We start from the raw sequence: 15,209 nt of genomic DNA, 5'->3' as shown, positions 1-15,209 counted from the left end.
GCCGAGCCCCGGAAGTTCGGAGAAGAGTCGTTTAAACTTGGACGTGAGAAATCGAGCCGCAGTCTCGCTCCTTCTCCCATACCATAAGGGCGGTCTGGCCACCGGAAGGGCCGCAGATCGGCTGAGTTCTGGTCCCCTGAATCGCCAATGATACTTCTTTTACCCTGCAGTTTTTCTGAAGTGCAACGGACGCTTTATGTCGCACGGTTTTTACGGGAATTTTATAGGAGGCAGAAACTTTTACCTGATCTTTCCTGCTCCGCAGCGAAATCGTTCATCTTGATTGTTTCGACTCGATTTTCTTCATTTTCCAAACTCCCCGAGTATGTTACGAAAGATAACAGACTGCAGACGAGAAGCATCCACATTTCCTCATATTTGTCGGTGATTTTTATCAGGTTAACGGGCTCGTATAGTTTGATATATAAATGCTGCAACTTCAGGTCGACATTTGGCGAATGAACAATTTAATGATCATCGAGAGTCACGAAGTCGGATCTTTGTTTTTCCACGAACTGGTTATAAATCCGTCTCTCCTCGATCCTCAGGTGATACAATAAAACGTTTATACTATACGCACAGATCACTTTGTGAGATTAGAAAGGTCGTGTCGCGATCGTAAAAATCTAGCAAGACCGTAAAAATGATCTTGTGTCTTCGATATCGATCGTTCATACATTGTTCATTCTTTAATTTATTACTCTTTTTCCAGCATTTTAATTGTATCCCCTTGAAGATCTTTGATGAAATTTTTTTTAATCCAGATGGAAAAAGTGCTTGTAAGAAATTTGAGTACGCTGCTGTTCGCTTCGAATAGAATGTATTTTAAACACGACAACGAAACCGAGAGGCGAGAAGCGCGACGCCAATTTTCCTTTCGCAAATATTGGCTGGTTGAGGTAATTTGATAGGTATACTACTTCTCGGCGTGTCTTTCGTATTTCGTATTTATTTAATCATTTCGCAAATCGTACTGAATCATCGGACAGTAACTGAGTGATCTTTTATACGATGGAATCATCTCACCTGGAAAGTGTATTTATTCCTGGAAGTGAAACCACTCGTTGATAAAATATTATCATTACACGTGTTTACACGTGTGACCAAGTTAATCCTGGCGCTGCGCTGGAGTGGTACGAATCTAATCTTTTCAACGTGACATTAAAAACGCATCACCGCTTTGTTTATACTGATAAATTTTAATTAAAATCAAATTTTATTATCCCGTATAGCGATACCTTATATCTGGTGTTAACATCGCGTACCGCAAATCAGCTGCGGTTTGGCTTCTAGATAAATTAATTCAGCGTTTTTGCTTTTCTTTTTCTTTTCTTCACTCTCGCTCTCTCTTTCCTTTCTTATATACCTTTAATAGTCAACGAAACAATTTAACGCTTATATACGTTTGTGTAATTAAGTCCACGTAGAGAAACACACATCGTGAGAGAAGAGTGAGGCTTTCTAGTACTCCGTTCTCCTTCTCATCTGCTCTATATACCAGGTAGAAGGAGCGACCTTTGTTATTCAAGGAACGTTGCGCAATAAATGTCCTCCAGCGGACGAGAATACTCTCTTTCTCTCAATTTGCTCTGATCCCTTTTGAGCCCCGTCGTAAGATATACGAATCGCGACGGGAGCCGCTGTGACATTGGGGGCTATAATTAAATTATCCTGCAGCAGTGTTTACTCCCACGCAGTTTACCAATCGAAAAAAAATGATAAAAAAAAAATGCGGAGGTAAAAAATTAAACATTCATCTCGTTAAAAAATCAACTGCGCAGTAGTAAAAAAAGAAAAAGTGGACTCGAAATATCAGCGGAGATTTAGGGGAAGATTAAGGACTGAGGAAGGGAGGGAAATAAGTGAGCGAAATTAAAGAACCGGGGGAATCGTCATCAGTTATCTGGGTAGCAGGTGGCAGGGCGAAGCATGCGCTTCGGATGCAGGACAGAAAGGGGCGGGAGAATACGGGATAAAAGGAAGTTCGAGTCGAGGCTCCGGTTCTGATTTGTTTAAGGTTTTGAAAGCGACACCATTGCAACGAAATCGTCTCGTTTACTCGAGGCTCGCAACTAGAGCGATTTTAAAATATGCGAACCCTGAAGTGAACGGCGGAATATAACAATCCGTTCAAAATGATCCTCGCAGTCGGGTTTATTTTCTCTTCGTTTCACTTGTTGCTCGCCTCCCAGTTTTTTGATCACGACCACCTGCAGCATGGAATAATCTACGGACTCGACGTGATCGGTGAGTATATTAATCAAATTTGCGATGGAAAAGTCTGATTAAAGCAATTCGTGAAAAACGAACTTTTCCTTCGAAACTCTGGCTACCACAATTGACTTTTCTTTTCCTATGATCTCCGAAATGAAAAACGAAACACACGAAGTCCTTATCCGAGTCTTTTCACAGCCGAAAAGGATCACCACCCCGGACGTCTTTTGAAACAAATGAACGACGAGCTGCTGGTTTTGAACCGAGCCATTGCGATTTTGGAATGGCAAAGCGCGACGAGCCCATCGTCGCAGGTTTCAGGTCTGAACGCTGGGATGTCGCGGTTCAAAACCACCTGGCGAAACACTTGGTGCTCCAGGATGAAGAACCTCGGAAAAGAGTCGAACGGTCTCGGATTCTCCGAGAAGAGGATGATTCGTCTACTCTGCAGGGGTCCGAAATACACACCGTATCAAGCCAGGCGAGTAATTCTCCGTACATCGGTTGCTAGCTGTGATTGATTGAAAATAAAAACGCTGTTTTTCATATTTCAGAGCGTTGACCAGCGTTTTCGAAAAACTCTCATCCAGCTACGCCAACGCTTGGGTCTGCAGAAGCGAAGAACATGACGAGCAGAAATGTTATCACGGAGAACCTGAACTCGAGAGGCTCGTCGCTACCTCAAGGTGAAATGATCTTTAGTATAAATCGTTCAGACAGCTCGACTGATATTCTATAACTTTTGAACATTGCATTATCTTCTTTTTGGTGCCAAATTAGAAACGAGAGTGAACTTCGATGGGCCTGGGTCTCGTGGAGGAACGAAATGAGCAAAGTGAAAGGACTCTTCACGACCTCGGTCGCTCTGCAGAACCAGGGAGCCTGGAACAACGGTGATGACATACCTGAAAATTTTTATTTCATGTCTTTGTCTGTCCAGAATCTTGTATCATATGCGAAAATGTAATGGTGTGTATAATCTGGAAACCAGGATACCTCGATATTGGCGAGTGCTGGCGCGAGGAGCTGGAAACTTCGGATTTGGAGAACGTGGTGGAGGATTTGTATCGGCAAATAGAACCGCTTTACAAGCTGCTCCACGCGGTTGCCCGGTTTCGATTAGTTCAAAAATACCCGGACATCGTTGATCCTCGAGGACCAATACCAGCGCACCTGCTTGGTGAATCTTATAATTATCGAATCATATTTCATTGTCAGGTTATCGATCCATTTATCCATCGGATTTGTTCGTCTATCTAATCGATTCGCTGATTTTACATTTTCAGGTAACATGTGGGCTCAAAACTGGGCATCTCTCATTGATATTATTTGGCCACGTGCAAAAGACAACGGTAGCGTCACAGGCGCCTTGAAAAGAAAGAATGTCACTGTTACGAAGATGGTGAAGCTTGCCGAGGACTTTTACGTATCGATGGGTCTGCCGCAGCTGACTTCCTCGTTTTGGGAGAACTCCGTGTTCGAGAGAGAAAATAGGTCGGAAATAGCCTGTCACGGCACTGCCGCGAACATGTTTCGAGACAATGACTACAGGTAAGCGGATGGGGTAGAAATCGATTGTATGAAGATAACAATTGTCCCATTGAATAGCATTCGGTGCTTTCAGTTTACAGCTAATTAGCTGGTTAATTACTGGAAAATTACTCCTTTTCAGAATACTCATCTGCGCTGAAGTTAACGCCGAAGACTTTTACGTAATTCATCATGAACTCGGCCACGTATACTATTATATGGCTTATAAAGACCAGCCTACTATATTTATGGTGAAATTAATTTATACTATACACTGTGGCAATTCTCTTTTTGCCGTCTGTTGGCGAGATTCGTTGAATCATTACCGCTGACTGTAAACAATCCTCATTTTCCATTTTATACACAATGTATCTTGCTAATCGCTCTTATACTGTAGGACGGTGCGAATTCAGCATTTCACGAGGCAGTTGGCGACGCCGTGATGTACGGTGTCATGACTCCGCAGCATATGCAGAGGCTCGGACTCATTTCCGATTCGACTCCGGACGATGGTCAGTATATTGTTGAGTATAAAAATTCGTAATTTAGTAAATCTGAACCACAATGCGTCCGCCGATCCGCAACCAATCGTACACATCAGCAGTCTAATCCATGACAGATTTACCGCTACGGAATGTCGGTTAGTTAACCGAACTGATACCTGCCTTTCTATTTTTTCATAAATCGTTTTTCTCTAAAAAACATTGGCCGAAAGTTTGACAACTGTTTCACGAAAGATCTCGCAGTTCGTAACAAGCCGTTTCCACAACAGGCCAGCCATTACTAATCACGATTGCCTTGCGCCTGACTATCGGCAACTAAATTTACGTGTCTGTACGTCCGACCATTCCAGGTTTTACCACTTCGTCTAGTCGTGGTTCAGCCGTATCTATTGGCTGATCATAACGTGGAGTGTACTACTTGGAAGCGCGGTTGGAGCGCAGATTGAGTTTTCTATTTGAAATCTCCGGACAAAATGATATCGAACGAAATGTGGTTGTTTTATTAACAGATTTGCCGTTTCTTTTGAGACAAGCTCTATCCAAGGTACCGCAGCTTCCGCACGGCTTAGTTATTGATAAGTGGCGATGGAAAGTATTCAATGGGGAAATCAAATCGTCTGAGTACAACGAGGCTTGGTGGGCGATAACGAGGCGATATCAAGGAATCGAGCCGCCTTTACCTCGCTCAGATTTCTTTTTCGACCCCGCAGCAAAGTTTCACGTTACCGACAACACACCCTACGTTAGGTGAGTATTTTCAAGTAAAGAGATCAGCGGTATTTTTATTCACTTAGTCGAAATAAAACGCTAACGCCGTTTGTGTTCCTTGTATTATATTTATTATTAAATATACATATTATACGCATGTTTACGTATTTTTTTGTTGTTCTATTTTACGAACAGATATTTTCTCGGATACATATTGCAAGTGCAAATTTTCAAAGGCATGTGCGAGGCTGCGGTCACGGGTAAAGTTGGCGATCCGAATTTCGATATTCCTCTACACAGATGCGATATTTACGGATCAAAAAACGCTGGGAACAAGTTGAAGTAAGTTTTACCTCAAATATTTTTTCTGAATTGGTTCAAATGGAAATAGACTAGAATGCAGGGATTTTGGATTAGGCGTTAGTGTTACAAAATTCGTCGACCATAATTTCTTTTCACGTATTTTTATTTTCTATTTCTTTCGTAATTTTTACTTATGAAAACAATAGAAAACAGTTTGGTAAAAAACAAATAATAATAAAAAAATTTACCGTAGTGTGATTGCAGGTAATCATAAATACAAATTTCCTATTATAATAATCATTTTGGCTTATGAATTAGGGATCGGTAAAAAAAAGTGCGTCATCAAATCTGATCAAATTAGAAGAGCGCATAGTATAATTATTTAGTTCATTTGTTTACTCAATATTTGCAACATAATTACTGGAAGTAATAAGCACGATTCTTGTGCTGTTTTTTCAAATATCTAAATCACATAGTCTAATCGAAATGTTGTTTCTTATTCAAGACATCTTATGGAGCTCGGGAGCAGCATGAATTGGAAATATCCACTCTTCTTGGCGACTGGTACTAAAAACTATCGAGTCGAACCGTTTCTGGAATATTATGAACCAATATATAGGTGGCTCAAGCTTGAAGTGAAATATTACGACATTCCTGTTGGTTGGGACGAAGCTATTAGCAATGTGGCATAGGTAACGGTAATTCTCTTGACCAGTAAAGGCAGGTATAATGCAATTAGAAAAAGTAATAATATCTTATACAATTTTACACAGTATTGGTAATGATGGTAAAAACGATAATAATCGTTATTATGACAAAGTGGGATTAAAATTTACAATGACACAGTCATAGAGTAGTTTAAAAAATGATAACTATTATAGTTAGAATATAAAAATCAGACGCCAACAGTTGTTCTGATTCAAGTAGGTAATTAACTTCTTAACTTCCAGTTGTTTTCAGCTATTTGTTTTCTTTTCTTTTTTGCTACATAAATGCATGGCTTGAAAAATTCCTAGCAATGTCGAATGATTATTTAATACTTGAATGGCAGTTTCCGTTAGGTAAACCAAACGATTTATTCTCGTTTCAACCCATGTTTTGTGACGATCCCAACCCTTCGTTCGTGAATACGTCAAATTCATCACGAGTTAATAAAGCGCCTCGTACATCGTCCAGTTTTATTGTATCTGGAAATCTGAATAAACAAAATAAGAATTATTCATTATACCTGCTCTTATAATCACATTGAAAGTTGATAAAAACTGTTCGAAAGAAAAACGGAAACACTCACTTGTTGTTGCTTCTTTCCCAGGCCTTAGCATGAGATCGCCGCATCAGGTCGTCGACGAAACATCGCATTGCCTGTAAAATTCAATGTTTCTCTTGTTTTTTTCTTTTCCAAATGCACAAATCGGAAATGAACTTCAGAGTCAAATAAAACTGCGGATTTTACCTCAACCATCATTCGTTCGGCAGCCGAATGCAAGACTCCAGGGATGATCTCTTCTCTCTGCAACCGGACACCGATTTCCCTGGCTGTTTCATCTACAAACACTGACGGCAGCTCGAGGAGAGGATCGCTGTCCAGAGTGATTGTGTCTTTCGTCAGCCCTGTTGCTTTGATTTTAACTGTAAAAATATAACGAGTGAGCGTTTGTGTCAATTATTCACGCGGTCAGAGTTACAGCTTTCCAGTTTGTATGCATGCGCAGGAATAAAACTTACGCTCCATCTTTGTTTTCGGTTCCGTTATGTGAACGACATCAACTTCTATGTCGCTATCTTCGTTTGAGATATTTAAATCCTTACAGTTTTCCAACCACTTATTGAACTGCAGAGATTCGGTACAAGTCGATACCGGGACGCTGTTACTAGCCTCAGGTATTTTTTTACTAGTTTTCGCAGCATTTCCAACATCTAGCAAGGTTTGGACAGGTGTGTATCCGTGAATTCTGGCCCAGTTCAAAATCTCTTTAACACTCCAGAGCTGATTGTCTTGGAATCCTTTCTTCTTTAGAAACGATCTAACCATCTTTGCTCTGAACCACTGTAAAATTTCTATTGTTTAGTAGTGAAAACATAGAACTGTATAAACTTGGCTGGCAATGATAATTCAATTTTCACCTCATGTGCTCTTTGCTTTCCCAAATGATAATTCAAAAATTCCTCTTGAGTGCAGCAAGCGTAAGGATGTAATTGTCTGTAATCGGGGTCTTTTGCCTCCTGGGTAATCAGAGGAGTTCGCTTCATGATGTATCGCAGCGCTCCGATGATATCTTTTATTTCGACAGTTTCTATTGACCTGTGTGGATTAAAAATAGAAAAAATTAACTCACAACTAACAAAATCTCAGTTTTTGCTGTACATCCAATATTCTTTCAGTTTATAAATTACCTCAGAATGTCCTCGTATTTTTCCTTTTTGCTCAGTAGCTTTTGTTTATCTTTTCCAAGGGTGACGCTAACTTTTACGGTCTTAGAATCGTCCTGATCATCGATTTTCACAGTTTTAGGTAATTGTTTCAGCTTCAGCTGTCCGACTCGATTCGGCACGATCACGTTTCGCTTATCAATTTGCAAATTGTTATACAACGGTTTAGCTATCTGGAGTACAGGTACAGTGGAATTTGAATTAAGTAACAAGCTTTTAGATGGATTTATGTTCAGTACTATAGCTGGTTTGCTTTGGTTATTCATGTCTAATTTATTGTTTCCATCTGACTTTTTTAGTATACTAATACTCGGCTTGAGCAGAGATACTCTCTCCATGGTCTTCACACCTTTGTTAAAAATTGAAACCTTTCCAATACCGTCTTGACTTTTTTTATCGTAAAGAATAGACCTAGCTGATAATTGCCTTGGATTAACGACGGCAGTTAATGACGAGCTGTTTCCAGTCTTTATAGAAATGAACTGACTGTTCTCCAAAACTAATTTCTGCTTTTTTCTTTGCGGCTCGTCTAGTGGTGGTATTGTAATCTTTAACGGCTTAGATTTGGATGGCATGCATTTGAGGCTGGAAGCTAATCTCTGCATTTCCAATCGCTGTGTATCAATTTTCAATAATTTAGCGCTTGAATCCATTCCTAATTCGGACCCCGAAGTTAAATACTCTGACCTGCGACTGGACGCAGTGATCGAGATATTTTTCTCCGTTCCGTTTTGACTATTTAATAACTCTACAGCCTCAGTAATAGGTCTTTTTAATTCAGTGCTAGCTTTTCTTACCAGCGCTACTTTTGCCGGCTGAATTTTCTTTGCTAAAATATTTTCAACTACGTTAGCATGTGACATTTTTGCTAAGTCGACCGAATTGCTTGCCAATTTTCCTACATCAGTCATGAAAAAAAACTTATCGTTACATTTCACCAGTTTTATAGGAATTGGTGAAACAATTCCATTAGTTTCTACATTGTTTGAAAAGTTCTTCTGTTTCGATTCGACAATTTCCTTGGTTTTCGAAGTATTTTCAGAAACGTGTACACCCTTGTCGGTTTTGGTGGTAACCAAAGATTCGCAAACACTCGTTTCAACCACGCACTGCCCATTGCTCGTTGTATCCTGTCTGATGTTATCATCACATTGTTCATTATCTTCAATTTTCTCGACGGATTCGGCATTATTTTCGTCTAACTTCAATAAGTCACAGTTTACGTTGTTATTTATCAAATTTCCTGCATTTTTAGAAGACCTATCTATAGTGTGGCATTTATCATTCGTAGAATGTCTGATTGTTACATTATTTTCTATACAATTTACTACATCTACATGGTCGTCCTCTTTGAGCATACTACTGACGTAATTGTGCTCGATTTTTATACAGTTCTCATTGACGACTTGGCTTTCAGTCCGTTCCACCTTAACAGACCTTTCAAATACGCTCGATACATTGTTTAGTGAATCAGTTGGTTGAAATTCTTCTTTTACAATTGATAAATTTATTTCACTATTTTCCTGCACCATTTTAGCGTCATTTCTTTTACTAGGATCATCTTCACAGTCAAGCACTGTATCCAGACTCTTTTTGAAATTCTGGGGATTCGTTGTATGGATCCAAATGTTGACAACTGTCTCCGAGCCTGGAATGTAGAAGTTTTAAATTTACCTACTTGGGTTTGAAACAGAAACTAATGCACAGTGAAGAGGCCAGCTACTTACCAAGAGTCTGCAGACCAGTATAAGTCCGATCTAATTTTAGGTAGTGAATAACATCCATTGGCTTATTCAATGCGTTTTTAAAATGCAGCTGCACTCTCAGTGGAAATTCACCCCAGCCTCTTCGGGACAAATGAAACGGAGGAGATCTGTAAGAACGTTAATTGAACATCAGAACATGTATTGATAACAATATATTTACTGTTATTTAGAATTTACTCAAACTCACGTTACTTGGACGACGTCATTTGGCTGATAGCTAGGATGCAGAAAGAACCTGACTTTGCTAACAAAGTCAGTGATGTCAGGGGCCTCTTTACTCCCTCTGACGTACATCATCCATTTATGACTAGCTCCGTCCTCCCTCCAGTCTGGTGGAATCCACTTGGATATGTTGCCTATGACGATTCGTTGCCAGACTTTATGCCGCACTCCTCTGGCAGGGCTAGTAACGGCAGGAGTGTTGCTTTTCGGTGGAATATATCTAGGAATTTTTTTAGGTGGGTCAGAATCAGTTTTAACTTCGGCATTGCTCTTTTCGGGCGAGATTCTCTTCTCACTCTTGATCTCCAGGTCCAGGCCCAATCGCTTCTTGATCTCCAAGACATCGGGACTGGCCTGTACCTCGTTCTCATAGCTGTTAGAAGTCGATGGACCAGGATCTGCAAGTCCAACTCTTTGCCGCCTCGGGGTCTTACCAATGAGACGTTTTATCGCTGGATGTATTTGGGACTGATTCGATTCGACGGCAGCTTGTGGTGCCTGGCATTGTTTGCGATTGTAAAAGTCTGTTACAACAACGTAGCGCAGCAGGTGCAATGTCTTTAGAGCCTTCTGCAGCCTGCTCTGAATCTCTAGGACCTCCTTCTCTTTCTGGTCTATCTCCTTGGTAAATTCCTTCTCTACTATCGTCACTATCTTATTAGCCGTATGGGCCCGCGCTGTGTCCTCATATATTTTTTGCTGCTTCGCATTTGGTGGTTCGGGCGATGCGTAATCAGGATCTTGGTCGTCCGACGGCCTTTTTGGGGCGCTCATTTAACTGGAATTTGTAAAATTTTATAGAAAACATAACGAGTTGATGTTTCAAATTTTTCATCTCCTGATTTTGTGGTTATGTCGTGCGATTGTTGTTACTTTCGGAAATACCCATATTGTTTGTGTGATAAATAGTGAACCGTTGCTGAAGTTGAACTTTATGGATTGAAACTTCTGAATAATGTAATAAATGCTAATAACATGACAAGAAAATGCAAATTGACAGTAGGACGCTGGATTCGTGAGTGGCTGTGATCATGAATTAATAGTTTTTGTGTTACGAAGCAAGCTGTCAATTCGTCTAGCACGTTATTGATCCAACAATACTTACCATGCATTTATTTCAATCTGTTCAATTTGTATGTGAGCAACGAAATAATGGACTCTTGATTGTTAACAAATTGTCAAAATAAATTTCCTCATCGTTCATTTCACGGTGTCCTCTCTGCTTCAACTACAGCGAAAGTATTCAGATTCAGACCCGGGAAGAGAACTCACGATCGCATTTTCATATCCCCTAGTCAAGGTGCTTTTCGAAACTAGCTGGCAGAGTAGAAAACTCCCTAGGACAGAGGCAGAGCTACTTACAAACTCAGCAGCGCAAAAGAGATAGTTAACGACACTGGAAGCTAATTTTAGAACGCACCCTGAGTAGCATCTTCTGACAGGAAATCGCACTAATCTCTATCAGCGCCATTTGCAATTTTTACAGGTCCGTTTCGAAGCGGGCAATTCAAAGCTAACCAATTTCACGCGTGTATTGGTCGATGGCGGCGGAACATAAAATAGAAGTGAGCAAGTTAACAAATTGCGATAAATGGTAAAGCCTAGTGCTTAACGCTAAGAAAAAGTAAGTAAATTAATAATAATGGTGTAGTGCTTGTACTGTGGGAAAAGTTCAAGTCGGAAGCGAACTAATCACAGGTTCACTTTTGCGCTTGCTTCAAATTGTTACTCATTTTTCAAGCAGCCTATTTGTAAGTAACGAATTTTTTTGTGCCAATTAATATTCATTTTCCACTGTTTTATAATGTGTTTGACCACTGATACTAATAAATTTACCACCTACGTTTTACTGAAATAAAACAATTCAATTAATGCTAAAAATACAGCTCTGTCGTATTTTGGTGGTTGTGCTTATTATACTCCGATTTGTTGCTATTTCTTCGAAGATTTCTGTATCGTCTTCCGATAGGCAAATGACAACGTCTTACAGCGATTCGTGTTTTCGATCTTGGTTTAGTTATTGATTGTTTCGCGTATTCCCCAGGTTCTCTATTTTAGTGATTATCCATAACTAAAACGGCCATCTTTCATCCATAATTAAAACAGTCATCTTTTATCGATAATAAATAGTCAACGGGTTATATGAACTGAAAAATTTCGAACAAACAGCGAATATACACGAGTACAAATTGATTGGGTAAATGATTTACCATAATTAACATGTGAAAAAAAGTTATCAGCAATTTTTCGACGAACGTAAGATCGATCTTGCAACTGTTCTCCGTGTAGTAGGCCTACTGGGAATACCACGTAAAAAAAACGCACTAGTGTGCTCTACCGCTTGCGGTGGTGTGGAAACGAGCATAAGTAAATTTATTTTCACTGTTCAAATACTAACGTATTGTAGTTTTTCAAATGACAATTTTATTCTTGCGTAAATTTGACTCATTGTCAATAAAACTCGTGTTTCGATGATGTGTAACGTATGTGGAATCGTAATACCTTCGGACTTCCCTAGTTTAGTCAGAGTGAATTCCACGTAAATACATTTTCTGTTTTTGATTAATTTCGTTTTCTAATTAAAGCCAATAAGGTGCACATACCTTTGGCAATTTAGAGTTTGGCAATTCCTATAACTTTCTCCCCCGATTGACCTTTCGCAGTCGACACAGTAAAATTGCTGAATTGTAAAATTCGAAAGTTTTACTCGCTACTCATTGAACAACTCGACTTTTCGATAAAATTAGTTCAATTTCAATTGCCTATCCGGCACAGCATTTCTTTCTTGAATTTTTTGTATTACAAGAATTCGTAAATTCAAATTTAACCGCGCCTTTTGCTGTGGCTGACACGCGTCACGTACAGATATTGATCATACAATTATCAACTACTGTTTGTGTCGAATCATATTCATTCGCAATCAACACGGTGCTAGGATCAAGTTGTTACAATAAAACACGATATTTAGATACCAAATGCGCAAGTTTCCCGTGACTAAAGAACAAAAAACCAAGCTTATTCAATACCGGCTACTAAGTATGACAAAAAGAACGATGTTCAAATTTATTTCGTTTGAGATACGGGTGATCACATACGTAAAAATAAATGCAACTAATATCATAACTTGCATTGGAAGACTATTACTTGGAATGTAACGGTGCTACGTACATTTCTCCAAAACGGACAATCAGCCCATCACCAGAACCCGTTGCCGTTCCAATAACTCATCAACGATGCATATTTCTTCGATGATTAATAAGGAATTACATAAATTTCTAATAAGTTCCTTGTAATTTTAACATGTATAAAGTAACTCATTAACGTTCCACCAATGTCTCCTCTTCCCTTCGTAAAACTCTTCTTCTACCTAAGTTCGAAAAATCTGTAAATTCTATTTCCGGAAAACTATAGAAACACTTCGATAGATCAGAATCTTGTCTCAGAAAATACTAATGAATTGTTGGAATCCAGAACACTCTTGAAGCTTCCGAAAGGTCTTACAACCTTTCATCTATATTTTTTTGACTGAGATATCGTAGATAATTGATGAGAATTTGAATATAAAGAATTCAGAAAATCCACCTTTAGGTGATATAAGTCGTTAGTTTCTGATATTCTATATAGTATTATTACACAATTGTATCCTCTGGGTAATATTTTTATTAGGGGTTACCGCAAAAGTGCCACAATTCCGGATGAAACAGTATCGACTTTGTCGAGAATGCATACTATCAAACTCGAAATTCTTAATAATCAACACGGGCACTGCCACAGATCTATAATAAAGCGGACAGATATGGGTAATTATAATCTGGGCCACTTGCTAATAAATTTATGAACAATCTTGTGTTTGGGGATCAGCGGACAGAGTCCCAATCTAACCAGTTAATCTAAGTAGAAGTTGAACAAAGCAACCCTTATCATCTTTAAATTAATTTTTTATTGCTTTTGTGATAATGGTTACCTGAGGTTAATTGGGGTTTGTTACAGCATGGGCTCGCACATTAGTAACAATCGAGTGTTGACTTATTTCCAAAAAATATTTACAAGTAGTGGTTTTGTGTAGAATGGTCTAGGTTTTCCGATGCAAATAAACTTCATTTGAAAAAAAACCACGGAAATCCTAACGTAAGTTAAGAAGTTGTTTTAATATGTCACCCGCCTATTCGGTCACAATGAAGGTATGAGCGTGACTGAAGATATATATTTCCAGTCAACGGTATGAGTTATGTATATTGAACATATGTACACAAATAACATGAGGTACAACAGATAGATACAACTGTATATATATCTACATCCTTTGATTAACTTCTTCAACTATTTCTCATATTGTTTGCATGAAGAAGTTTTGAGTTCTGTGAACAGTCGATCAGGTGTATGTTTATCGTGCATCTATTTCGGTAACATTATTTTGTCGATCCGATGAAGTAAGATTGATATTGCTGAATTTGGCCCGAATGAATTTGCGTAGTTGTAAAGTATACGGCGTCCATACAGTACTGTACATTTTTTTGCATAAATGTCTTCCCAAACTATCCAAGAATGTGTCCCTGAAATTTCAGACGCAAATTCGGAATATTTTCGGAGTTACAGAAGAAATAGTGAGCAAGCGTCGAGCAGGTATACGAGCGGTTTTTTGAAGTTTTTTGAAGAGTCTGAACCAGTTTTTTGAAGTTTTGAACTAGTTTTTTGAAGAGTCTGAAGGGCAACTCTATGGACCAGGAATCGCTGAATAGCATATCAATGCGGTAAGTTCAAGAAAATTACGATTTTTTATGTACGAAAACTTTGACGCACGATTTCTCCATTTTTCATTTTTACGCTTTTTCCTAATTGGCGGGAAGATAGGGAAAAAACTAAACGTCCTATCGAAACGAGACAAATTGCATTGTACTCGGGATGAAATTCTCTTCTAGTTGAACCTAAAAAACCTTAAGAAAGTTAAGATTGACCCACTTTTTAAGCAATCTAAAGTAAATTCTTTTCCCAAGAAGAATGAATTTTTTTTTAATTTGCAAAAAATTGTTGAATTTTTCAATTCTTGTGGAATTTTCTTGGTTTAACTAGAAGCTATACTATTGAGAAATAAAAAATTTTTTGATTTCTTTGTTTCAGATGGAAATTGCGACCTGCACCTTTCCCGCCGCACGACAAATGCATACTCGAGACGCCTCGGTGAAATGCTTGTACCAGGCATAATATGACATGTATCCTAATGAAAAAATTCGAGAAGACTGTTGAAATACATAACAATAAACCCTGGAAGTTTCGTTTTAATCGGATATTTCTTTCCTTCCCCAAAAAATCCTCGAAAATACCGATTTTTTGACGCCTCTAAAGAAGGCTCCCTCCTGGAGCTCACTGTTTTTTTGTGCAAAACATTTTTCATCTGAGATTCGATTTGTATGATCGTTATCCGACTAAGTAGGCCCCCAGGAACTCAAAAAATGCACGAAAAGAGCCTGGGATCAACAGCGAAGAAGTTACAAAGGAAGGAGCACAAGCTGAAAAATATCAAAAAACACAGGTT

At 38.9% G+C, this 15,209-nt stretch overlaps 2 protein-coding genes and 1 long non-coding RNA gene across 3 annotated transcripts; 2 read left to right on the top strand and 1 right to left on the bottom strand.

Moving 5' to 3' along the window:
* Window positions 1–2,012: 2,012 nt before the first annotated feature.
* On the top strand, window positions 2,013–8,034 carry LOC124216501 (angiotensin-converting enzyme-like). The gene is made up of 12 exons (XM_046621068.2): window positions 2,013–2,247; window positions 2,413–2,695; window positions 2,769–2,900; window positions 2,995–3,107; window positions 3,206–3,394; window positions 3,501–3,765; window positions 3,887–3,995; window positions 4,142–4,256; window positions 4,757–4,994; window positions 5,151–5,297; window positions 5,764–5,950; window positions 6,571–8,034. Exons 1-11 carry the CDS (start codon window positions 2,136–2,138, stop codon window positions 5,948–5,950), a joined length of 1,890 nt encoding a protein of 629 aa, XP_046477024.2. The 5' UTR covers window positions 2,013–2,135; the 3' UTR covers window positions 6,571–8,034.
* Window positions 5,616–11,012, bottom strand: D12 (YEATS domain containing 2 homolog D12). Its single transcript, XM_046621066.1, has 9 exons — window positions 10,782–11,012; window positions 9,642–10,454; window positions 9,416–9,561; window positions 7,653–9,336; window positions 7,383–7,560; window positions 6,984–7,305; window positions 6,712–6,887; window positions 6,550–6,620; window positions 5,616–6,453 (listed from the first exon to the last, which is right to left on the bottom strand). The coding sequence occupies exons 2-9, from the start codon at window positions 10,448–10,450 to the stop codon at window positions 6,345–6,347; spliced, it is 3,495 nt and encodes a 1,164-aa protein (XP_046477022.1). The 5' UTR covers window positions 10,451–10,454; window positions 10,782–11,012; the 3' UTR covers window positions 5,616–6,344.
* Window positions 11,013–12,584: 1,572 nt separating this feature from the next.
* On the top strand, window positions 12,585–14,944 carry LOC124216071 (uncharacterized). Its single transcript, XR_006882518.2, has 2 exons — window positions 12,585–14,427; window positions 14,795–14,944. It is a non-coding gene; the product is annotated as an uncharacterized lncRNA (long non-coding RNA).
* The last annotated feature ends 265 nt before the right edge of the window (window positions 14,945–15,209 follow it).

This window comes from Neodiprion pinetum, chromosome 4 (assembly GCF_021155775.2).
Source record: "Neodiprion pinetum isolate iyNeoPine1 chromosome 4, iyNeoPine1.2, whole genome shotgun sequence".
NCBI lineage: Eukaryota > Metazoa > Arthropoda > Insecta > Hymenoptera > Diprionidae > Neodiprion > Neodiprion pinetum.
Note: the sequence above shows the minus strand (reverse complement) of the source record. Positions and strands in the feature narration are given on the sequence as shown.